This window comes from Myodes glareolus, chromosome 13 (genome assembly GCF_982192425.1).
Source record: "Myodes glareolus chromosome 13, mMyoGla1.1, whole genome shotgun sequence".
Classification (NCBI taxonomy): Eukaryota; Metazoa; Chordata; class Mammalia; order Rodentia; family Cricetidae; genus Myodes; species Myodes glareolus.
Window position 1 is genome coordinate 4,578,471 of NC_142038.1, and position 25,394 is coordinate 4,603,864.

Below are 25,394 nucleotides of genomic sequence, written 5' to 3' on the forward strand. Positions count from 1 at the left end.
ACCTACTATGTAGAAAGGAGGCATTGCCAGGGATTCCTTCAGTGACGGGTGCTCCAAGCCTACCTAGGAAAGATATGGCTGTCTTCTGCCTTCTGGGAGCATATGGCATCTTCTTGCCAGTTGCAGCTCTGAGCAGCTACCACCTGCTACCCCTGGGACACCTGCTCTGAAGGCACCAGGATTTGGCCAGGTTCTGAAGATTCCCCCACACATTCCAGGCCCACACAACCTTTTCTCTCTCAGGACAACGTGTGTGAACAAGAATCTACCAGCAGCTGAGGCTTTCCTGGTGCTGGGAGCTGGCTGATGTGGGAGGTCCTCTGTCTTGGTTAGTGAACAAAGAAACTGACTTGGCCTATAGCAAGGTAGAAGGAAGGTGGAGGCAGAGAGAAGCCGTGTAGCCCCGCCGGAACCAGACGGAGCTTTAGCTGGTAAGCCACAGCCACCTGGCAATACACAGATGAATAAACATGCGTCAAATTAATATGTAAGAGTTAGCCAATAAGAAGCTAGAGTTAATGGGCCAAGCAGTGATTTAGTTAATGCAGTTTCTGTGTGCTTATTTCGGTTCTGGGCAGCCAGGAATCAACAAGCAGCCTTCTCCTACAACTGAAAAGCAGCCTGAAGAAAGAGGTATTCACAGAGGGGACTGTCCTCTCTGCTCCCTGCACGTGTCTCCTTGTCTTTCAGCCCTAGAGCAGGCATGAGTCGTTTAAGTGCCTGGCCTAGACAAGCTATGGTCTGTTTCGTCTTACAATTTAGGACAAACAGGGGAATGCTATAGCCAAGGGCCTGAACTCTAAAATCTCTCTGTCCTGCATCAGCCCCTGTGTCAACCCTCTACACACTGAAGTGAGAAGGAGGCAAAAGACTTCTGTCACCACAGCACAATGCCCCAGTGTCCAGTGACTCAATCACCCTTTTATTGTTCTTTAAAAAACATATGATGATGGGATGCCCCGGGCGGCTCGCAGAGCATCTGCTAGTCCGACAAGGATGGCTGTGGGTCCCTGCAAGATCTCCAGGGTGGCAGTGCCATGCGGCCGGGGGAGTCAGGCAGGCAGTTACGGTGGATAAAAGGCTCACAGGACATAGTATTATTTAAAGAAGAGGGAGACATTTATTGCTTAAAGAAGAGGAAAACAGAGAGACATAAGAGAAACATAGAGAAAAACAAAGACACATGTACACACGACAAGAGACAAACACAAGAGAGAGGGAAAGATGGCGATGAGGGAGGTCAGAAGTGGCTGGGGGAGTGGGCGTGGCTAGCTCTTAAAGTGACCACAAAGGAATAACACCTTTCAAGAAGTTACACTCCTCCCTCTTCAGAAGGATGTCAGGTGGAGGAGAGAGACCTTGATAGCACACATGTGGCCCAGAAAAAAGACACCCAGCTTCTGGCAGCCAACGGCTCATCAAGTCAGAGATTATTCCTGCAGAACCCCAAAGAATGGGATCCAGCAAACCCAGAGAATCAATGTTTGGGAGAGAAGAACATTGGAAAGAAACAGCTTACACAGATTTCCCCAAGATTCCAGGTCACAGGGAGACACCAGCCTGGCCAAGAAAAACCTCTATGTCCCAGGTTCCCCGAATCCAGAGTCTGTTGTGAGGAGGGAGGCTGCTTGTTCATTTCCCAGCCACCCAGACTCCTGAAATAATCACATAGAAACTGTGTGCCTATCAGCAAAGTTTCAGCACATCTATCTCTGGTGGTGGCACCATGGCTTCTCCCCTGACTCAGCCCTCCTTTCTCCCAGCATTCAGCTTAGTTTTCCCCGCCTGTCTCTATTTGTTTGCCGTATCAGGCCAAGCCAATCTTCTTTATTAATTAACCAATTGTATTCATAGCATAAAAAGGGAATCCTTTAAGAGAACATTTGAAAGCTTTAGAACAAAAGAAGCAAACTCTAGACAGCAGGAAATAATCAAATTGAGAGCTGAAATCAACAAAATAGAAACAAAGAAAACAATATAAAGAATTAATGAGAAAAAGAGTCGGTTCTTCAAGAAAATCAACAAAATAGACAAACCTTTATCCAAACTAACCAAAAGGCAGAGAGAGAATATCCAAATTAACAAAATCAGAAATAAAAAGGGGGACATAACAATAGACATGGAGGAAATACAGAGAACCATCAGGTCATATTGTGAAAACCTGTACTCCACAAAATTGGAAAACTTAAAGAAAATGGAAAATTTTCTGGATAAATATCACTTACCAAAATTAAATCAAGACCAGATAAGCAAATTAAACAGACCTATAATTGCAGAAGAAATAGAAACAGTCATCAAAAGTCTCCCAATCAAAAAAAGCCCAGGCCAGGACCAGATGGTTTCAGCTCAGAATTCTACAAGACTTTCAAAGAAGAATAAATACCAATACTTCTCAAATTTTTCCACACAATAGAAACAGAGGGGACATTGCCAAACTCTTTTTATGAGGCTACAATTACCCTGGTACCCAAACAACAGAAAGACAATACTAAGAAAGAGAATTACAGACCAATCTCACTCATGAACATTGATGCAAAAATACTCAATAAAATACTAGCAAATCAAATCCAAGAACACATCAGAACCATCATCCACCATGATCAAGTCAGGTTCATCCCACAGATGCAGGGATGGGTCAACATACAAAAATCTGTTAACATAATCCACCATATAAACAAGCTGAAAAATAAAAACCACATGATCATGATGTGGGAGAATTGTCTGTATTCTGTCAATCATATTTTAATAAAACGCTGATTGGCCAGGCAGGCAGTATAGGCAGGAAAGCCAGACAGGAAGTAGGGGTGTAGTAAAGAGACTGGGAGTATTCTGGGACACAGGAGGCTCTCTCGCCACTCCTGTGCAGACCACTGAAGAGGCAGCATGTAACTTGCCCAGCTGAGAAAGGTAATGAGCCGTATGGCTAACATAGATAAGGATAATGGGGTAACATAAGTTATAAGAATTAACAAGTAGCCTGACCTAATGGGCCAATCAGTTTTATAATCTTATGGAGTCCTGTGTGTGACTTTTCTTTGGGACTTGCCAACTTGTTGGGGTGCCGGGCGGGACAGAAACCCCAACAAGCCGGCCATCACGTTACATGATCATCTCATTAGATGCTGACAAAGCATTTGACAAAATACAACATCCCTTCATAATAAAGGTCTTGGAGAGAGCAGGAATACGAGGAACATACCTAAACATAATTAAGGCAATATACAGCAAGCCAACAGCCAACATCAAACTAACTGGAGAGAAACTCCCAGCGATTCCACTGAAATCAGAAACAAGACAAGGTTGTCCACTCTCTCCATATCTATTCATTATAGCTCTTGAGGTCCTAGCTAGAGCAATAAGACACCAAAGGGAGATCAAGGGGATACAAATTGGAAAAGACGAAGTCAAATTCTCACTGTTTGCTGATGATATGATAGTTTACATAAGTGATCCCAAAAATTCTACCAAGGAACTTCTACAACTCATAAACACTTTCAGCAATGTAGCAGGATACAAGATTAACTCAAGAAAATCAGTAGCCCTCCTGTACACAGATGATAAAAGGGCTAGAGAAGAAATCAGAGAAGCATCCCCTTCACAATAGCCATAAATATCATAAAATATCTCTGAGTAACTCTAAACAAACAAGTGGAAGTCTTGTATGACAAGAACTTTACATCTTTGAATAAAGAAATTGAAGAAGACACCAGAAAGTGGAAAGATCTCCCATGCTCTTGGGTAGGTAGAATTAACATAGTAAAAATGGCAATCTTACCAAAAGCAATCTACAGATTTAATGCAAAATCCCAGCAAAATTCTTCAAAGACCTCGAAAGAATAATACTCAACTTCATATGGAAAAGCAAAAAACCCAGGATAGCCAAAAAAATCCTGTACAATAAAAGAACTTCTGGAGGCTTATTATAATAAGCAAAAAAGTGTTTCATTTTCTTAGATACATATGCCGGACCATTGTCTGTCTTTATTTGTGCAGGTATACCCATGATGGCCATAACTTCCAATAAATGTGTGATTACCAAAACAGCCTTTTCTGAGCTCAGGGCAGTTGCCCATTGAAAACCTGAATATGTGTCCATGATGTGGTATACATATTTTAATTTACCAACTTCCAGAAAGCGGAACACATCCATCTTCCAGATTTCATTCCTTTGAGTACCCTTTGGGTTACTCCTTACAGGCAACGGTGTTTGATTATAGAAAGAACAAGTAGGACACCTCTTTATACTCTCCTTAGCTTGTTGCCATGTAATAGAAAACTCTTTCTTTAAACCTTTACTATTGACGTGATCTTTTTATGAAATTCTGAGGCCTGCAACACGCTTCCAATCAATAATTGATCAATTTCAGCATTACCTTGTGCTAGAGGACCAGGCAGACCCATATGGGATCGGATGTGTGTTATGTATATAGGACAAAGCCTATTCCTGATTATGTCTTGCACCTGGATAAACAATGAAGTCAATTCTGTGTCATCTGGTATAAATTCAGCAGATTCAATATGCAAGATAATTCTTTCTGCATAATGTGAATCTGTAACTATATTAAGAGGTTCTTTAAAATCCCTTAGCACCATAAGAATGGCATACAATTCTGCCTTCTGAACAGAATTATAAGGGCTTTGTTCCACCTTACTCAATTCTTCTGATTTTTAACCTTCTTTCCCTGATTTATTGGCATCAGTATAAAATGTACGGGCTCCAGTTATTGGTACATCACATACAATTTGAGGAAGAATCCAAGAAGTTCTCTTTATGAGGTTAAGTCTATCACTTTTGGGATAGTTGCTATTAATTTCTCCAAAAAAAATTAGCACAAGCTCTTTGCCATGATTCATTGTCTTCCCATAACTTTTTTATTTCATCAGTAGTAAAAGGCACTATAATTTCTGCTGGGTCTATACCTGCTAGTTGACAAAGTCTCAGTTTACCTTTTATAATTAATTCAGAGACCTTTTCTACATAAATTTTTAATTTTTTAACTTGGTTTATGTGGTATAAATATCCATTCTAAAATAATATCTTCCCCCTGTATTAAAATCCCTGTAGGAGAAATTCTGAAAGGCAATTTGACTAGGATACAACTAAGATTTGGGTTTACCCTATCCACATGTGCCTCCTGTAATTTTTCCTCAACCATTGTCAGTTCCTTTTCTGCTTCAGCTGTTAATTTTCTGGTACTATTCAAATCTTTATCACCATCTAAGGTTTTGTTTAAATGAACTATTAGATCAGGTGTTATCCCAACAGCTGGTTGTAGACTGGAAATGTCTCCTAAAAATCTTTGAAAGACATTAAGAGTCTGTAACCAGTCTCTTCTAATTTGTGCCTTTTGTGTCCTAATTTTCAGTAAACCTATTCTATAAACTAGGTAATAAACAGAATCTCCTCTTTGAATCTTTTCAGGAGCAATTTGTAATCCCCATTTAAGTAAGACTTTCTTTACTTCTTCAAACATCTTTTCTAAAGTATCTTTATTTGAATCAGGTAACAAAATGTCATTCATGTAATGGTAAATTATAGACTTAGGAAATTGCTTATGAATTATTTTAAATGGCTGACTTACAAAATATAGGCACAATGTGGGACTATTGAGCATCCCCTGTGGGAGGACAGTCCATTGATATCTCCTAGTAGACTGAAAATTATTATAAGTAGGCACTGTGAAGGCAAATTTTTTTCTATCCTTTTCTTGTAAAGGTATAGTGAAAAAATAATCTTTCAAATCAATAACTATAAGAGGCTATTCTTTTGGTAACAGAGAAGGCAAAGGAATTCCAGATTGTAGAGGACCCATAGGTTGAATTACCTTGTTGACAGCTCTTATATCTGTCACCATTCTCCAATTACCAGATTTCTTTTTCACAACAAACACAGGAGAATTCCAAGGGCTGGTTGATTCTTCAATATGGTTAGCATCTAGTTGCTCTTGTACCAGCTGTTCCAAAGCCTGTAATTTATCTTCATCTAGAGGCCACTGCTTGGTCCATATTGGCTTCTCAGTTAACCATTTTAAAGGTAGGGCTGTTGGTACCTCTAAATGTTTGCTATTTGCTATATGTTCTTGTACAGCCTGGATGGCTGGTGACCTTTTTCCATAATACCTCATTATATCTTTCCCAGAATTTTGAGTTCCTGGAACTACAGGAATGTTAATCTGGGTATTCCATTGCTGTAGCAGGTCATGGCCCCATAAATTTATTGCAATGTTGGCTATATATGGCCTTAATCTTCCTATTTGCCCTTCATGCCCTATTCATTCAACCCATCTCATGCTTTGTTTTACACGAGATAGGGTTCCAATTCCCAGGAACTGAACATCTACCTCTTGAAGAGGCCAATTTGGATGCCAAGATTCTGGAATAATGATACTTACATCTGCACCTGTGTCTAATAAGCCTTCAATAAAAATGCCATTTATACAGACTCTTAGCTTTGGTCTTTAATCATTAATAGAAGTCTGCCAAAATATACGTTTACTCTGTCCTACTGGATTTTTTGACTCATCCTCCACATGTAACCCATCATTTAGACCAGTATTGCTTTTTACAGCAGACATTGGAGTTTTTAATTTTCTTGGTGAGACACGTTCTCCACTGTAACTGGGAATGACTGGGCCACTTTTGGCTTGGGGGCCTTCAAGAGGCCCCTCAAGGAGTTTCCCAATGGTATCAGGTTGCCTTGTCTGTCTGTTGTTGACCTACATTTGTTGGCCCAATGTTGGTCTTTACCACACCTCCTACATATACCTGAAGGCCGAGGTCTCCTATTTTTGTCATTCCTAAAGGAGATATTATTCCTAGAAATTCTTTGCCTGTAATCCCTTTTCAGGTGTCCATATTTACCACACTTAAAACACCTGGCAGTTTGATGTCTCCTCTTGTTTTAGAAATCGCTTCTCCTACCCTATACCTTATCCTACCCTTATCCTCCTATAAGATTCATCATTATAGCCAAACATCTCAACATTCATCGTATGCTGAATCCATTCATCCATAGGTGCTGATCTAGACCTTAAAGGCCCAATTATCTTTTTGCATTCTATGTTTGCATTTTCAAAAATTTGGATTCTTCTCTGAAATAAATTCCAAACATCAAGGAAGGTCCATCATCTAAAACTGCAGACACTAACTGAGAGAAATCATGGGGGGTGGGGTAGTTCTGACATTAGAAGCCCAAGTCCTAATCATTTCCTTAACAAATGCAGAGTGCAAGCCATAATTAATGACAGCTTGCTTAATTTCTTTTAGATCATTCATTCCTATTGGCATCCATCTAGCTTCTTTGACTCTCTTTGAGCCTTTAGAAGTTGACACTTTGTCAGGATAAATTACAGGGTATGTCATTAGAACCCTGGGTAAGCTAGTTCTAACAGCTGGTGGTGGCATTGTGTCCTGTCCTTGTGCCTTCTTACTCTGTTCATCAACTCCAATAATTTCTTCAGTCATTTCAAATCTTTTTATCATTGTCTCTCTTAAATCCTGAATCTCCTGACCTGCATGTGTTTCTAGTGATTTCATTAAGGTATCAATTTTTTGGTCCCCATTCTGCATCTGTGATTCCAAGGTTTTAATTTTTTCCTTCAAAGATAACATGTCCTCCTTGAACTTCTCTTGGATATCATGTAGGTTCCCATCCTGGAGGTACATTCTGTCTATTATCTTATCAATACTTTGTGATAATGTCTGAATGTCAAATTCAACAGCCTGAACCCTTTCAGGTAACTTCCTAGTACCCTTGGATATGGAGTCAATCTTGCCTATCATAGTATCCACTTGTTCATATAACCTCTGATTTTCAATACTTTTAATCCTTTCAACTAGCCATTCATTATTAGCCCTTAAAGATTGAATCATTCTCAGGAGTGCCATATTATTCCTTAATGATAGAATATGGAAAAGAAAACTGAAACCTAGTAACCAGTAAATTGAGGTATCCCCATAGTCATATAAACCTTGCATGATATGATCCATTGTATTAGTAAAGAAAGCAGTAAAATTTACATTGGAAATGAAAACTGCAATATTGCCTATTATCCAGCAGGTGGCGGTGTTGCCAAGTCACGACTAGAACCACTGCAAAGGTGACTGAAACAGGGTCCTGTTTCAGTGTCTGCCTTATGAGCTGTTCAACAAAGTAAATGCAATTAAATCAATTCCATACACAGAACCAGAAATCCAGAATCCAGGGGTAGAGAAGTGCAACCTGGAAGCCGCATATGCCTCCACATGACATAGTGGCCCCGAGGGGTTGCAGCTTTTAGCTACTGCTTGAGGGCAACCCCTTGAGCTCTGATTAGCGCCACTTAAGCACTGCGCTTGCAAGGAAGATTTAAAAATGACTCAGAAAAGAGCAAACCAGGCAGATAGAGACTGTTGGGACCTGTGGAGCCCAGAAGGCGTGGAGTTTAAATCCACATGGGGAGGCAAACGATAGGGTGCGTGGGGACTTGAAGCCAATCTGAGACGTGTAAAGAGAAAAGAATTACATCAAGAAAAGCCACTGCATGATAATTTATATTGAACTGCTGGCTTCATGCACAGGGCACAGGCCGCAGCTGAGGGAGGGCTCGTGCCTAGCCGAGCTGGCGGCAGACAGCTGGGGGGGAGGGGAATGAGGGGGTTCTAAAACCAAATGTTTGGGCACCAGATGAAGGTGTAAGTCACAAACAATCCCACACCAGTTTGGAATTATGATTAATAGAATGGTTATTTATTTAAAGGGGAAAAACTTCCAGATCACCGTCCTAGACAACAGCCCTCTACGTGATCAGGAAAGGAGTCTAGGAGCCAGAAGCAGAGCCAGAAGCAAGAGAGCAAGTGGATGGCTGCCACTGCTTTTTAAAGAGAAAGAGACCACGCCCAGTGGGCTGGTATCTCAGTAGCTATTGGCTGAAGGAGTGGAAGGTGCTCCTGCAGTACTGGATATTGATTTATTGATTGATTTGATTAGCACTCAACGTACTGTTTGTACTGCCTATTTGACAAGCATGACTTCACTTGTTTCCTGGAACAGAAATTCGTAGAGAAACAGCTGAAACAACAGGCCATTGCCCTCAGAAGCTAGCCAGGCTTCCGTCTGCCACTGACATTGCCTCTCTTCCACTCTCGTTCCTGTCAGAGAACCTGGACCAGCTCTTAGCTGGCTCAGCCCTTTACACAAAGCCCAGACACCACAGGTGACCAGGTGGTAGAGTTTGGATCTTGAACTCCTGGTATCAGGACCATAGATACAAGCAAGTCCCAGACTCAAGGCAGAAGACATCCAGGTCAAACAAACATGCCTCCTAAGGTAAGCACTCAAGTGTCCCAGCAACTGAGCCCTTCTTATCTTCGCTTGTTGCCCTTGTGAAAGTCCTCACTGGGCAATAGACAGCACTCTGCAGGGAACTTGACTGGGGAGACTGGGTTGAGTCTAGTGCAAGGCCAGGTTATAGAGACATTACCTTCTAGAAAGTTAAGTTGTGCATTCTGACCAGGAGACCATCCACCCTTAAAACTCCAGAACAAAGCAACAGCATGCACCTTAACATTTTAGTCAAAACCATGCTCAGGTTACTGCCGAACAGCAAAGCTGCTGTTTGACTGGGCTGAGTCGGAAGACGTCACAGTATGAAGGAGAAGGGCTCTTTCTGTCTGCCCTGAAACAGGAAGACCAAACAGACCACTGCCTGCCTAGCCTCTCGCACACAAGCTTCACATAGCTTCTCTAGGGCTTAGAGTTCCATTGCATGTAGCACCCCACGAGCTCCAGCCCTCTGGGTTACATTGTTTGGTACTCAGAGCCACCAACATGAACGCTGAACCTGAACTGAACACTTTAAGAGGATCCTACCACAGCGCTTCTCAACAGAACAATTACCGAAAAGTAGAATAAACCCTCTGACACGGGATTGGAGTGCACCAGGTGAAATTCTGGTGAGTGGAAAGATGGGGCGGGAAAGAAAAGTAGCCTGGTCCTCCCAGTACAATATTAGAGGCCTGGATGATACCCTACCACAAAAGGCAGACTGACAAAAGAAGCACTTAGCACAGTTATTAATGTATACAGAGCCAGCCAGACACAAAATCCCAGAGAAAAGGTTAGTAGGTTGAAACCTACATAGTGTGTGTGTGTGTGTCTGTGTGTGTGTCTCTGTGTGTCTGTGTGTGTGTGTGTGTGTGTGTGTGTGTGTGTGTGTGTGTGTGTGTAAGGGACAAGGGAGGGCTTAAGAGGCATCGTAAGGGAGTAGATGATGTTTAGAAGAAAGAAAAGAGCCGGGAAGCACACAGAAGTTCCCTTGAATTCTGGGCCTGCTGGTTGTTTGTCAGCCCTGTCCTTTCCCTTGGTTAGTAGATTTTAAGACATTTGTTCGTCTTTTGGTAGTCAGGGGACTTCACTAAAAGCCCCTGTCTGCATTTTTGTTATTGTTGTTGTTTTTCTAGACATAGTTTCTTTGTGTGTAGCCCTGGTTGTACTGGAACTTGCTCTGCAGACCAGGCTGGCCTCAAATTTACAGAGATCCACCTGCCTCTGCCTTCCAAGTGCTGGGATTAAAGGCGTGCACCACCACCACCTGGCTCCTGTTTGCATTTTTAAGGAAGGAGGACCAGAGGAATGTCAAGACTGGAAAGGCAGGGGGATGGCCGTAGAAACCGGGTTCTGAATTGTTCTCCAACTTAACCTATCAAAGTCCTACACTTAGTGTATGTTATCTGAGCCACCAAATAGGAAAGACAAACAATAAGAAAAACATTGCAGAAAATTATATGAGAAGTTAATTTCCATGCACAGTAGAACATGTGTCAAGGTACACAAATAAGTGTATCTGAAATCTTTAAGGAAAAATGAAATAATGGCACCCACATGCAGGAATCACCAAGAACAATGAGTCAATTCCAAATGAGAAGTTCACACACCTATAATTCTAGGACTCAGGAGGCTCAGACAGGAGGAATTCAAAACTAGCCTCGGTTACACGGTGAGCTTCAGGTCACTCTAGACTATCTGGTAAGCTCCTGTCTCAAACCACCTAAACAAATAAACAAAATAAGGATATGGAAGACAGCTAGTAACAGGCTTTAAACAGGAAAAGCAGTCCAAGAAGTAGCTCCGTGGGTCATGTGGTTGGAAAAGATTATTCCAAGTGTCACACAAGAAAACACAAACAAAATAAAAGTAAATCAGGCAATATTTACCTTGGCAAAAGTGTGTACAACAGTCCAAATGGGTGAGCACACCAGAATGAGAAGTTCGCTTAGCGTGTATTTCACCACATTGGTGGGAGATCAATAAAAGGTGGATTATTGAACCTACTTTAAACCAAAAAAGCAACTACTAGTTTTAAATACTTTACATTGCTGTGGATTTTTGTATACTGATACAAATTCAAGGTGATTTTGGTGAGAACACACTGTACACACACTGCTACTCTTTTCATATTGCGCGTATGTGGCTCATCTAACAACGCAATATAAATTTCTAGTCTTTGAAAGTTATTACTGCAAACCATTTAGGATAATAAAGAAACAAAGGGTTAGTTTCCAGTCGCCCAGTCTTGGTAGAGGGCGTGGCTTGCAGCTTCTGGGACCTGAGGATTCGGACGAGACCACTGTAGAGCATCTTTCTGTTCCCTCTGCATTACCACACTGACGCTCTTCCTAGAGAGCAGACCCAGGGAGAGAAAAGCTTCTCTTGAAGGGCTTTGTGAAAAATTACTCAGAGGCTGAAACCGTTGGAAGTTCGGGAAGCCACCTCCAATGACCCGTGAGGCCCATTTGGCTCTCTGATGACCGAGCTTGCTGACCTGACCTACAATGTTGTGGCCTTTCGGAGATCGTGAGCATGGTTTGGAAGCAACTTAATGACCATGGCAAGAACTGGAGGCACGTGTACAAGGCCCGACACTGCTGGACTGCCTTATCCAAACTGCTTCTCAGCGGGAAGCCCAGAGTGCCGTGAGAACACCTTTGCCGTTCAGACTCTGAAGGACTTTGGCAAAGATCAGGGATTCGACATGCGAGAGAATTCAAAGCAGCTGGTTGTTCTCCTCAAAGATGAGGAGCAACTGAAGACTGAGCGGGTCGAGGCTCTCAAAACCAAAGAACGCATGACTCAGGTGGCCACTGGTGTGGGCAGCAACCAGATTACCTTCGGCCGTGGCTCGAGCCAGCCCAACCTTTCTACTAGCTACTCGGAGCAGGAGTATGGCAAGGCTGGGGGCTCACCGGCCTTCTAGCATGGCTGTGAGTAACTAAAGTACCCCACCTTTGCTCAAGCTCTGAGTGGTAGGTGCTGGGGTTGAAGAAGTAGTGGCCATCACGAGGTTCCATTCTGTCCTCAGTTCTTAGCTTCTGACAACCCAGGTGACGGTTTCTTTGATTTAAATTGAGTTAGTCACAAAGGGGCTTTTGGTCCCCAGGCTGCTCTGTGGGTCTTATGGCAAGATTATGTCCGTACTTCTTAGAAAGTGGGCTCTATGGCCAGCCTCACCAGACATTTTTTTTTTTTTTTTTGGTCCAAGAATGTCTGTCAACAAAGCAATTATCCTGCTACTGCGCCCTGACCTGTAGGGAGCCAAATACCTGGTAGCCAGAAGGAAACAAGCTTACGCTTCTGAATCTTAGACTCAGTGTCTTTCCACCGATTCGCAGGTCTCTGGAATGGCTTGGTGCTTATCATTATGGTTCATTATTCAGAGTGTTGAGGATGGATGTGTCTGTTTTACCTACAGAGGAACACTCCATAGCTCAGCATCAGCAAGACATCCTCACATGTGGAAAAGAGTCTCTGGAATTTGATTTGGTTGCATGGCTGGGCCTGCCCTGCACAGGACTGATGTGTGTTCTGATTGTATGTGATGGATCACTTTGGATCTTTGTCCTACATTCAAAAGAGGTTTCGGGGAGAGGAAATGGTGTTTGGGTCTTATAGAAGCCGATTTCTGATCCCGCGGGACTCCTGGGCTCTGCCAGAAAGTGATCCAAGGCACGATGTTCAGCCTCTGTTCTTAGGGCTGAGCAACCACTGAGGACCCTGAACTTGAGAGAAAGGTGGCTCAGGTAGCCCTTGTATGCATAAGTTTTATCTTCTGGCAGCAGAAACAAGTTTCCAAATCAATACCTTTGGAATTAGTATATAATGTCAGCATAACAGAACTTTTGTTTTGTTTTGTTTTGTTTTCTGAGAGTGGGTTTCCCTATGTAGTCAGGTTGGCTGCAAACTTGCTGTCTTCCTTCTGCAGCCTCCAGAGTGCTGGGTGACAAGTATGTGTTATGTGCATGAGTTCTATGACAGAACACTTTTCGTTCTTAATAGTTTTGCTACTTGCCAGCACTTCCTGCTTTTGTATATTAGGTTTCAGTCAGATTTTGGACCACTGTTAGAATTTTGAGAAAAATATTATTTGAGAGATTTGCATATCAAAGCCAAGCTTCCTGCCTCTAGGAATTCTAAGGTATTAGAATTAGAGCAGGTTAGCATTTTCTTGTTGTATTTATGGTTATTGTAATTTTCTTTTTTTGAGTTTGAATTGCTTTCTTTCCCTAAGTAATGATGACTTATGAGATCACTTATACCCAAAGATAACCTTAAATCTCCTGAAATCACCCTAGATTAAGTTCTACCCCAAAGTAAATAAATAACTAAATTTTAAAAGATAAAAGAAAGAAAGAAATGCAGGTTAGTAGTTGGTCACCTATTACAATCAAACTTGTAGTCAAGTTCGGTATGTTTTCAAGGTCAAACAGATATATTTTAGATAAGCAAGCAGCCTTCAAATACTTCTGAGATCTACAGAATAGGGTATTTACGGTGCTTTAATAGCATATGTTTTTTATGACAATGGGATGTGTTTACTCCTGGCAGCACCAGTATGCTCCCGAGAAGATGATGAGCATTGAAGAAACTTCATATCAAGTTTACTCTCAGTGGCAAAAGTTAACCACTGGGCAAGAAGCTGCCCTAGCCTTGACTGCTGACAGTATGCTGTCCAAACTGGACAAGCAGGACAGATGAGAAAGTAACTGAAGAATTTTGCCAAGACAAGGTGGGGCAGACCTTTAAAAATTCTGCTTCACTGAAAAGTTTGTCAGATATTCTAGGTCCATAGGCCGAAGATGGATGCCCCAGTGTTACAGAGGAACCTCTGTGAGACTGTCTAGGCAGTCAGCTGTGTCTGTCATGTCTTATTTTTTGGAAGTTATTTGCTCTACAGTTCCTATTTTCTCAGGTAATATCATATTCTTCTCGGGTCTCTGATGAAGTGGAAGACTAGATAGTTATAGTTTTCCTTGTTACCAGATTCAGAAAATAAATTCACTAAAGAGGTGTAAAGTGTATGAGATTGAGAGACATAAAAAGATAGTTTGGGATTGGTAATGTAAGTTAGGATAAAAAGTGAATTAGGTACAAGACTTTAGACTCACAAAGATAGGATAGATAATGGAGTATTTTCTATGAATTTGTCAAATGCTAATGGACTAGATATTGTTAATGTAATTATTTCCTATATATATTTGTATATAGTTACCTTACTTATTGTATATTGTTTTTTCTGTTAGTTAAAATCTTTGCTTTTTGTTTAGACAAAAACAAATTTTTGGGGGGGGAGAAATGTTGTATGATATTTTGTTTGTGTTCTGACAAATAAAGTTTGCCTGGAGATCAGAGGGAGGAGCTAGCCACTAGTTAACCATAGAGGTCAGGCAGTGGGGACACACACCTTTAATGCTAGCAGTAAGCAGTAAGACCAGGAGTTCAAGGCCACCCTGGGCTGCATGAGATTGAACCACTCTAAAAGAGAAACAGAGCCTGTGGTGGTGGCTCACACCTTTTATCTCAGCACTTGGGATCTCATGACTTGGAACCCAGCATTTGGGAGGTAGAAACAGGAATTTAATGTGGGTGGAGAAAGGATCGTGGCCCCATTCGATCTGAGGATTCATAGAGACTGGATCGCCCATCCATTGCTAACTAAGAAAATGCCATACAGGCTTACCTATAGCCCAATGTTATGAAGGCATTTTCTCAGTTGAGGTTCCCTCCTCTGGGAAAAAATCTAGCTGGGTCAAGTTGACAGATGGCTCTCCAGCACAGGTATATAGGAGGATTCCGATGTGGGCATGCCTGCATATGCTTTCTGTCTGAATGGAGTCTGTTGATCTTGCTTTTCACATGAAAAAAAAAAAAACAAAAGAGGCATCAAATTTAGCAGTCAGGGAGAACTGGTCTCTGTTTTATTAATGACCCAGGCACAGTTAATCATCTGGATGCAATGCAGTAACAACATCAGAATCTATTTAGAGTCAGTTTGGTGGCAGATGAGCTAGGAATGGCCATCAACTTTTCCCAGAGTCTGAGGAGAATGACTTCTTTACCCTGTGTTGTGAGTCCACCTTTTCTAGGCAGTAGGAACCTCAGTCTCCCTGGTGAGTGGCACCTGATAAGTCCCTCCCAGGTGGACTCAAGCTTGTTTTCCTTCTAAGACTTAGTAGAACTCAACCAGTGGTATAATCCAGGGACTCAGAGACATTGGACGTAGGCCCTGTTGCCTGGAGGATGATAAAACAGAAGACAAACCAAGCATGTAATTCCACAGGAAAAGGTCTTTAGTTTTAAAGCAGGAAGGCCAGTAGATTGACTCAAATGGGCAGCCTGTAAATGTTTCATGAGATGAGGCAGTCCTTCTGTGGGCTATTCTGACTCTTAGGCAAACAATTGAAAGACATTTTGTTCAGGGGAGTCCAGGACAAGTTTGTTTATTTGACCCTTGAGAGCCTGATTCGTCCTTTTCATCTCACCTTAGAAGGGACAGTTCCAGGGATATGATAGGCCCAGTGACTTCCCAGAGTCATGGTGAGACCTCTGAGGGAGTTGGCTGTGAAATGCCTTCCACTTTCTAAAGCTCTATTTTCAACAGCACCTTGGTAACATGAGGACCAGCAGCATTTGTTGATGGGATAACTTCAACCCAATTCAGTTAATTGATCACTAATCAATTTTTAATAACTAAATAATTAAAAGATTTAATAATCAATCTTTAATAACTAAAAAATGTCTAACTGAAAGATGCCCGACTGCCTTGAGCATCTCAGTGTAATCAGTTTAGATGCTCTGGAAGTGTCTTAGCCCTAGATTTTCTCCTCCCATCCATTGTTTCCTTAAGGTTAAGTCATTTTACATATGGGTCAACTCTGTGTTATTGTTTGGCTACTGTACAGACCTTTATATATAGGTGGGGTAACCAGAATAGGAGAATTCTGGGAAGCAGAAAGGCAGTCTGCAGTCAACACAGAGGAAGCAAGATGAGAACACCTCACTGATAAAAGGTACCAAGCCATGTGGCTGACACAGACAAGAACTATGGGTTAACACATTGGAACACTGGACTTAACTCCCTAAGTCCAAATGAGAAGCAGAAGGAGGGAGAACATGAACAAGGAAGTCAGGACCGTGAGGGGTGCGTTCACCCACTGATACAAGGGGACTGATCTAATGAGAGCTCACCAAGGCCAGCTGGACTGGGACTGAACTAGCATGTGATCAAATCGGATTCTCTGAATGTGGCTGACACGGGGACTGTCTGAGAAGCCATTGATAATGGCACTGGGACTTGTTTCCTCTGCATGTACTGGCTTTTTGGGATCCTAGTCTGTTTGGATGCTCACCTTCCTAGACCTGGAGGGAGAGGGGAGGAACTTGAACTTCCCACAGGACAGGAAACCCTGACTGCTCTTAGGACTGGAGAGGGAGGAGGAGAAGGAGTGGGGGGGAGTGGGAGGGTATTGGGAGGAGGGGCGGAAGTGGAAATTTTTTATAAATTAATAAAAAAAAGAAAAAAAAGAAAAAAGAATTATGGGTTAATTTAAGATGTAAGAGTTAATAAGGAGTCTGAGCTAATAGGCCAACCAGTTTATAATTAATGTAGACCTCTGTGTGTTTCTTTGGGACTGAAGACCTGCGGGACTGGGCGGGACAGAAACCTCTGTCTACGTTTATGCATTTGTAAAGTTTTAAGACAGTGTCGCTCAAAGTCTGTGAACCCAGGGACTCTCTTGGTGCAGCTCACTTAGTATTTCTGTCATCATAGTTCTCAGGCAGGAGCCCATCTTCTTCAGAAGCTTTTAGAAGCTCCTGGATTCTCCAACTGCTCACTCTTGGGTAAAAGTGGGAGAGAGGCACTGGGTGGGGATAAAGCAGGAGCTGTGTGGAACTCAGACACTTCTGCCCGGAGACGCGCTTGCTTTGCTGCTGTGTCCACCACAAATTTCCAGGGAATGTCTCTGTTCATGCCCTGAAACATTTACCACCACACTCTTCCTTTCTTCCTTCCTTTCTCTTCCATCCTTTATTCCTTTTTATATTTCTTCCTTCCTTTTTCTTGTTTGTTTTGAGACAGGGTCTCTCTACATAGCTCTGACTGTCCTGGAACTTACTCTTCAGAGTTAGCCTTGATCTCACAGATATCTGCCTACCTCTGCCACCTGGGTGCAGGGATTAAAGGTGTGTGCAACCCTGATCAGGCTCCCACTACTAATCCTTCAGGTAATATTAAACTGTCTAAGACTTGGGGCACCCCCTTTTAGTTTCTTTATTACTTTCTTATATAGTAAGTCTTGTCCCTTGTTGTTAATGAGGGCGCTGTTCTGCCCAGATTTTTCTGAATGTATATACATGTATAGGCATGGTATAGATGGCTTCTTTTTTTTTCCTTTATGTACATTTGAGCTTGGTGGAGAATAAGCAAATCACAGCTTGAGCAGACCAGTTTACTTTTTCACTTACCTTTCTGTTCCTGGAATGAAGACCATGAACAAAAGCAACTTGGGAGACAGGGTCTGTTTCATCTTATCATTGTAGTCCACTGTGAACGAAAGTCATGCAGGTCAAGGCAAGAGCAGGAGGCAGGAGCCTAGAGGGCTGCTGCTTACTGGCTTGTTCTATTTGTTTTCTTATGTGTCCCAGGGCCACCTAACCAGGGGTGGAACCACCCACAATTAGATGGGCACCAGAACATCAATCATTAACAAACAAACAAACAAACAAACAAACAAAAATGCCCTACAAACTTACCTACAGACTAATGTTTTTTTTCTTTTCCTTTCTTTCTTTCTTTCTTTCTTTCTTTCTTTCTTTCTTTTCTCTCTCTCTCTCTCTCTCTCTCTCTCTCTCTCTCTCTTTCTTTCTTTTTTTTTTTAGACAGGGTTTTTCTGTAGCTTTAGAGCCTGTCCTGAAACTAGCTCTTGTAGACCAGGCTGAACTCACAGAGATCCACCTGCCTCTGCCTCCCCAGTGCTGTGATTAAAAGCATGCATCACCACCACAGCCCAGCCCTGCAGACTAATGTTATGGGAACATTTTCTCAATTGAAGTTTTGCCACTGATTGCCTACACTTAAGCCATCCTGCAGGTACAGGATGACGGGGATTAGAAAAGAAGGTGACTGGTTGTCTCTGGCATTGTGGTCATGAGTTGAGACTCCAAAGACTGTTCCTTTATTTATGCTTACAAACAGATGGAAGGGTTTCTTTCTCAAGTAAAGGTAGTTTTAGTACTGGTCTGAAACAAGAGATTCCTTCAACTTCTGGGCAAGTTTGACCTCATCAAGGTACCATAAAAGGGAGCTGGCTTGTCTAGGTGTTTGAGACCAAGGTCCTAGATTTTAAAGGCTTAAGAGTCAATCCATAGTCTACAGTATCCAGTTAGTCTAAAATTTTTTTCTGAGGTCAGTTTAAAAAAATATTTTTAGATTTATTTTACTTTATGTGTTTGAGTACTTTGCCTGCATGCATGTGATGGTACCCACAGAGGTCAGAAGAGGGCACTGGGTCTCCTGAAGCTAGGCTTATGGAGGTGTTTATGAACCACTGCACATGTGATGAGAACCAAACCCAGGTCCTCTGGAAGAGTCACAAGTGCCCTTAACCTCTGGAATATCTCTCCAGAATCATCTACGACACCACCCCTAAAACTTTTTTTTTCTTTCTCTGTAGAGGGAAGTGACAAGTTCATCATTCCCTCTGTCCAGTCAGTGCCCAATCTTCATTTTCTCTTGCTCATTAAACATCCTAAACATTGGACTTTATTTTCAATGAATTGTCACGTAATTTTCCTTTGAAGACTCTTAGGCCCTCTTGTCCCTGTCACCATTCCCCTTGGGATGTCAATGACAGCAAGAGGCCACCCACGTACTGAATAGGTTCACCAGGAGGACATTCTGAACCTTCTCTGCTTTCATTGTTTGTTGTTTAATTTCATCTGAGACAGGTTCTTCCCAGGAAGTCCTGTCTGGCCTAGAACTCACTATGTAGAGCAGAATGACCTCGAACTCACAGAGATCTGCCAAAGTGCTGTTGTTTTAAAGAGTTTTTCTAATATCTGTTCAAACAAAATCCATCCAACAAAGTATTGCTGTTTCCTCTCCATCTGGGGATCTTCCCACTCCAAGGAGAAGCGGTTCTCAGCCAAAGGAAAAGCCCCAATGCATCTTTTAAGTCAACAATACCGAAGCAACAGCAGTCATATGGACTCTTACTGAGGAGCACATATGGGCTGGGTGACATGGAGTGTTGGCTGTGCACTGTCTTGGTTCACTGCCCTAAGGTCTTTAAGAACCATCACATTTTCTCACCAGCAAGACTGGGGTGTTAGACGGAGACATACAGAGTGTGAGGCGTCCATCTCATACCAAACCATTAATGATGAGTTTTAGTCCCTAACTCCCTTTAGAACACACAGGATACCGCCCTCTTCTTACCACGCCTCCTCAGGTTTCTAGAGTAATCTGGATCGGGAGGATCTCTAAATCCCCTTGATTTCCAGCTTTGCTTTAGACTTCAGGAAAGATCATCTTTTTCTGCCTTCCCAGACTCAAAAGGCACCAATAACCCCATGTGGTGGTCACAATCGATGCTCTAGCACTGGTCACGAATGGCGGGTGATGTCTCCTCTCCTGCCAGTACTGACGGAGTCTGGCAGATACAATTGTCCCTGATTCAGTTACCTGTGCCAGCTGGCCTGAAACTCCAAGGAGCACAGAAATCAACATCAGGTCCTCCTCCATACTCAGTTTCTGGTGATTTCTGGCTCCTTACAACCCCACCCACCATTCTTGGAAGGCTACGTAGGATTCTCCAGACTGGATCTCCTTTGTCAGCGCCTCTCAGCAGTCAACAGTGTGTGGGCGTAGCCTTCGGCGACGGGAATGAATCTAAGCCAAACATGCCCTCAGCCAAAGCTACTGAGTCAAACTGACTGATTAGACCACAGTAGAAGGTGATACAGAAACTCATTTATTGGGGCTTCACCATGCACGGACAACAGTGACAGGCCAGTGATAGATTTACTGAAGGCGGCGGGGTGGGGGGGGGGGGGGAGGAGAGAAGTGGAGAGAGTATTAAAGGCACCGTGGTACAGTCCCAGCACACAGACAAGGCTCAGGAGACAGGGTCAAACCCAGTGGAGCCGAGAAGGGTAGGAATCTTTTCTAGCAGTAGGGGATGAGTTAGAGTGTATGAACATATCTAAGGGTTCAGGCTGATTTCTCTTAAGTAGTAAGTTTTACACACCTGATGTCTCTCTTGGAGTCTAAAGGTTTATATAAGACATCAAAAAAAAAAATCCTTGGTTCAGGGTTGTCAACTTGTTGTTGTTTGATTTTAGTTACCTATACATTTCTAGGGAACTTTGCTCCTCAGAAGGGCTGCCTTTGTCTTGGAGGAGGGCTGCTCCCTGAAGGAGGCCCCCGCCCTAACTGCCCCTGGGTCACAGCCACTCCCCTCTGCAGGAGCTCTGAGACTGTGCTCTGTGTGCCTGGGATTAACACAATCCAGAAAAACCTGAGGGTTTTGTTTTCTTCCTTTTTATTTTGTTCTAAATCAATCACCATGAAAAAAACAGGCTAATAAAACCTACTTTTTTTCTGTCATAACAAATTCATCGAAGCAGAAACAGGACAGAGCAGCCTCTGTCAAACAGGGACGTTAGGACTCCAGGCGACTCGGTAAGTAACATTTTTGGTGCCTAAATTGACGTTGTCGCTGAACTCTTTCCTGAGTTTCAGACAACCTGATTGGCTAACGGGAAACTGAAGGGTCTCAGGTGCAGGCTCAAGAGAGACACCGTGCCGGACTGCTGGAATGGAAAGGTCCTTTAAAGAATTGTACATGCCATGAACAGATGGACAAGGGGACAGCAGTGGTAGGCAGAGGACCTTACGCCATGATCCTGCAGCCAGGCTCTCTGTTCCTCTAGCAGGCAGCAGGGAATTGGGTGGGGGAACAAGATAAGTGGCCACCAACTGATGTAAACTAACTTCCCCAAGTAAGAAATCCTGGCACCTGGAAGCCTGTTTGCTTGGGCTTCCAAGACCAATAGGTTGCTCCTCAGTGTCTGTAGGGGAGGAGCTGCTTCATATTGTGGTCTCAGCCCTAGTCTAAATTCTTCCATTACATGCCCAGCTTTTCCGTTTATATAAAGAGAACTAAGGATTTTATAGGCAAGAGAAGCAGCAGAGAAGGCCCCAGAGATAACGGGCATCACTGCGGAGACAGCAATGCCATCATTTCTACTGGGTAGTCTGCTCATTGTCAAAGATGGCCAGGACAGTAGCAGGTTTGTTTCCGGCTCCCTGTTACAACCTACGTTTGGCTGCTATTCATGATGCAAATGGATTGTCCATAGTGAACGTGGCTCTGGTCAAAGTGGTTCAGAATCATTTGAACACACACACTGACTACCCTGGAGCAAGAATTCCAGGTAGGAATTCTGAACAGCAGGTGTGTAATGATTTGGGTTCCTTGTGAATCCACCCAACATTCCAGAAGTCTGATTAGGATCCTCCGAACTGGGCCCCTTTGTGAGCACCACTCTTTGGAAGTATGTAGGCTTCGCTTCTGATTATGGCAATGAGTTTAGGCCAAACTTGGCCTCAGCTGCAGCTTCTGGGTCATGCTGGCTGGTCAGAACAGGGTGACACAGAAACTTGTGGTTCTTGTAACTTTGCTATGTGGAAAAGCTAAGAAGATTCTGATGATCTATTCCTTAGGGCCCAGCCAGGGGTGTCCTGGGAAGAGTTAAAAGTACGGGAAGTTAAGATCGGAACACTGGGAACCTTTGTTCCAAATATACAACCGCCAGCAGTAATAAGTAGGGACGCAAGTTCTGAATGTCAGCTGAGGAGGCCTGAGGTCAGACGTCTGCCCCAGAACCCCCACGTCCAGTCTCCTTTTCTGCCGCCTGGCTCTTCATCCTGCAACCGCAGAAGCCAAGAGTAGAATGGTTTGAGGTCCAGCATGGCTATGACACAGGAAAATAAACAGTGATCAAGGAACAAGAGGAGGAGAGCAAAGCTGGATGCGAAAATTTCAAATGTCAATCTAGACAACGGCTTGCCAAGAATTTTTCTGTCTGAGATTAGAGATGCAGCTTGATTAGGTATAACATTTGTCCAAGGCCCTGCTCCATCCCCAGAACTGAAGGAAAAAGATTTTAGCACTTGGCAGTTCCAAAGAGCTAGCATGAGTTTTCCTTGGTTCTCTGAGCGGTTGTTTGTTTGCTTTTAAGTCTTTGGAAGGCAAACACAGTTGTCTCCCACCTGGTTCATTAGCTACTTGTTATTAGGATCCAGTTGACCGCTGTGTCTGGATTCGGGCAGGGGACACCAACAGACCAGCACTGCCACCTGCTGGTCGGAGCTCTTAATTCCCACCAAGAGCAAGCCAGACCTGAGGGGGGCCTCTTAATTTTAACCCCTCACTTCCCTTACCCATTTCTCATACTCAGTAATAGTCAAGTGAGTGACTGTGTGCACGACGGTTACTTTCCATCTGTATTTCAGTATTCGCATCTCACGGTGCAGCGAGGCTAAGCACACAATTCAACAGTCTTGAGAATTTTGTATTAATTTTTATGTTTGTTTATTTATTTACTGGGGAAGGGTGTGTGTGTGTGTGTGTGTAGGTCAGAGGATTGCGAATGGGTTGTTTTGTTTGTTTTCACCGTGTGGGTCCATGGAATCATCAGCCTTGGTGAGCAGAGTCCTTGCCCACGGAGCTGACAGTTTTCCAGCAGCACAAGATTTTTTTTTTTAAAAAAAAGTGCATTGTTGTTTTTCCTGCACTCGTGTCTGTGTGAGGGTACCAGATTCCCCTGGAACTGGAGGTGCAGACAGTTGTGCTGGGTGCTGGGAATCAAACCCAGGTTCTCTGCAAGAGCAGATAGGGTTCTTAACTGCTGGTCCCTCTCTCCAGTCCCAACGAAGCTTCTTCTTGCAGCAGATGGAGACTGTTACAGAGATCCACAGCTGGTCAGAAGGCAGAATAAGTGAGGGTGGGGTATCAAACCCCAACCCATGAATCTACAATGTAGCCCCTCTACTCCAGACTTCAAAATCACTAAAGAAGGGGAGGGAAAGAAAGACTGAGTCAGGAGAGTAGGGTGTCTGCTACTAGTGTCCCCAAATCCTCACAGAGAAAATGCACTCATGAACATTCACCACTATGGTTGCTTGAATCGGACAAGCACAGCAGCTGACATGCCAGCACTAACCGGGAAACTTCAGTAAGGTCCTACCCATAGGTGAAGAACTCCAACAGGCTGTTTGCTGTGGGACAACGGCTTTACCCTGGAAAGATTTGTTGCTTGTACTTGCTTAGTAAGATGCTGATTGGCCAGTAGCCAGGCAGGAAGTTGGCCAGGGGTGACCAGGTAGGAAGTAGAGGCAATGAGAATAGGAGAATTCTGGGAAGAGGAAGCTCAGTCTGTTGTCGTCACCCACACACAGAAAAAGCAAGGTGAGAACGCCTCGCTAATGAAAGGTACCAAGCCACATGGCTAACACAGGCAAGAATTATGGGCTAATGTAAATTATAAGAGTTAGTAAGAGCCGGGCGGTGGTGGTGCACACCTTTAATCCCAGCACTCGGGAGGCAGAGGCTGGCGGATCTCTGTGAGTTTGAGGCCAGCCTGGTCTACAAGATCTAGTTCCAGGACAGGCTCCAAAGTTACAGAGAAATCCTGTCTCAAACAAACAAACAACAAAAAATGAGTTAATAAGCCTGAGATAACAGACTTCTTAGTTTATAATTATTGTTCTTTTTAAAATACCATGAGCGGATGTCCTGGGTAGCTCGCGGAGCAGCTGCAAGTGGCAGCGCCATGCGGCGAGGGAGTCAGGGTCCCCGGGCGAGCAGCAGAGTCAAAAGGCTGGATACGGTGGACCACAGAGTAAATAGACATAAGACTACACATAAAGCTAGACATTTATTACTTAAAGAAAGAAAAACATAGACAAACATAGGAAAAAGACATATATACACACATACACACACATACACACACACACACACACACAAGCGAGAGAGAGAGAGAGAGAGAGAGAGAGAGAGAGAGAGAGAAGATGGCGGCGGGGGGAGGGTCAAAAGTGGCTGGGATGGGCGTGGTTAGTTCTTAAAGTGTCCCAATGGAATAACAATAATTAGTGTAGGCCTCTGTGTGTTTCTTTGGGACTGAACGACTGAGGGACCAGGCAGGACAGAAGCTTCTGTCAACAGCTGTTGAGAGTGTGGGCGTCTGTTTTCTCTAGGAACAAGATCCTACATAGATTGCCCAATCCCATGTGTTCAATCTTAGACTTGTCCGTACACATGAGCAATGGTAAACAGACTTGGTGGGTTATATCTACACATGTGTACGGAGCTGCGGTGCTTTGAATCAGAATGGCCCCCATAGGCTCATACGTTTGAAAACAGCTGGTGCAGTTTTTCTCAACTTTCCTAATGCTATGACTTTTTAATACAGTTGTCACATTGTAGTGACCCCCAACCATAAAATTATTTAAGTTGCTATTTCATAACTGTAATTTTGCTAGTGTTATGAATTGTAATGTAACTATCTGTGTTTTTCAATGGTCTTAAGTTAACCCTGTGAAAAAGTCATTTTTAACCCCAAAGCTGCTGTGACCCACAGGTTGAGAATATTGAGATGGTGAACCTGGGAAGGATTAGAAGATATGCCCTTGCTGGAGTGCGCCATTCCCAGCTAGTGCTCTCCCGCCCCTGCCTCCTGTTAGTGAATCAGATGTAAGCTCTCATCTACTATTCCAGCACCATGCCTACACACCTCTGCCAAGCTCTCTGCCGCAACTGTCACAGGCTCTAACCCTTTGGAACCATGAGCTCCCAAATGAAAGGATTTCTTTCAGAAGTTGCTTTGGTCATCGTAGTTTTCTCAGTGTTATAAACACCACAGAGACATATACATATATGTGAGTGGCAGTATAATTAAGAAGACATTATGAATTTGCTAGAAAGAGTGGGAGGAGATGGAAGGCAGGTAGAGAGGGGATGGAGTGATGGAGATGAAGTCTTCATGTCTGAAGTTCTCAAAAAAAAAAAAAAAA

The 25,394-nt window shown here is 43.2% G+C and overlaps 1 protein-coding gene and 1 long non-coding RNA gene across 4 annotated transcripts in view; both read left to right on the forward strand.

Annotated features, from left to right (window-relative positions):
• Window positions 1–9,056: 9,056 nt before the first annotated feature.
• The window catches only part of Cndp1 (carnosine dipeptidase 1), a 38,912-nt gene continuing 22,574 nt past the window's right edge, over window positions 9,057–25,394 (forward strand). For both annotated transcript variants that reach the window (XM_087895893.1, XM_087895894.1), the window contains exon 1: window positions 9,057–9,307. In XM_087895893.1, the coding sequence (XP_087752019.1) occupies window positions 9,296–9,307 (12 nt within the window). In that variant the 5' untranslated portion in view covers window positions 9,057–9,295. The remainder of the gene's footprint in view (window positions 9,308–25,394) is intronic.
• On the forward strand, window positions 11,353–14,662 carry LOC125390341 (uncharacterized). 2 transcript variants are annotated; one of them, XR_014996877.2, is made up of 2 exons: window positions 11,353–12,240; window positions 12,649–14,662. It is a non-coding gene; the product is annotated as an uncharacterized LOC125390341 (long non-coding RNA). The 2 variants fall into 2 exon arrangements; XR_007228701.3 differs by having other exon boundaries at window positions 12,729–14,662.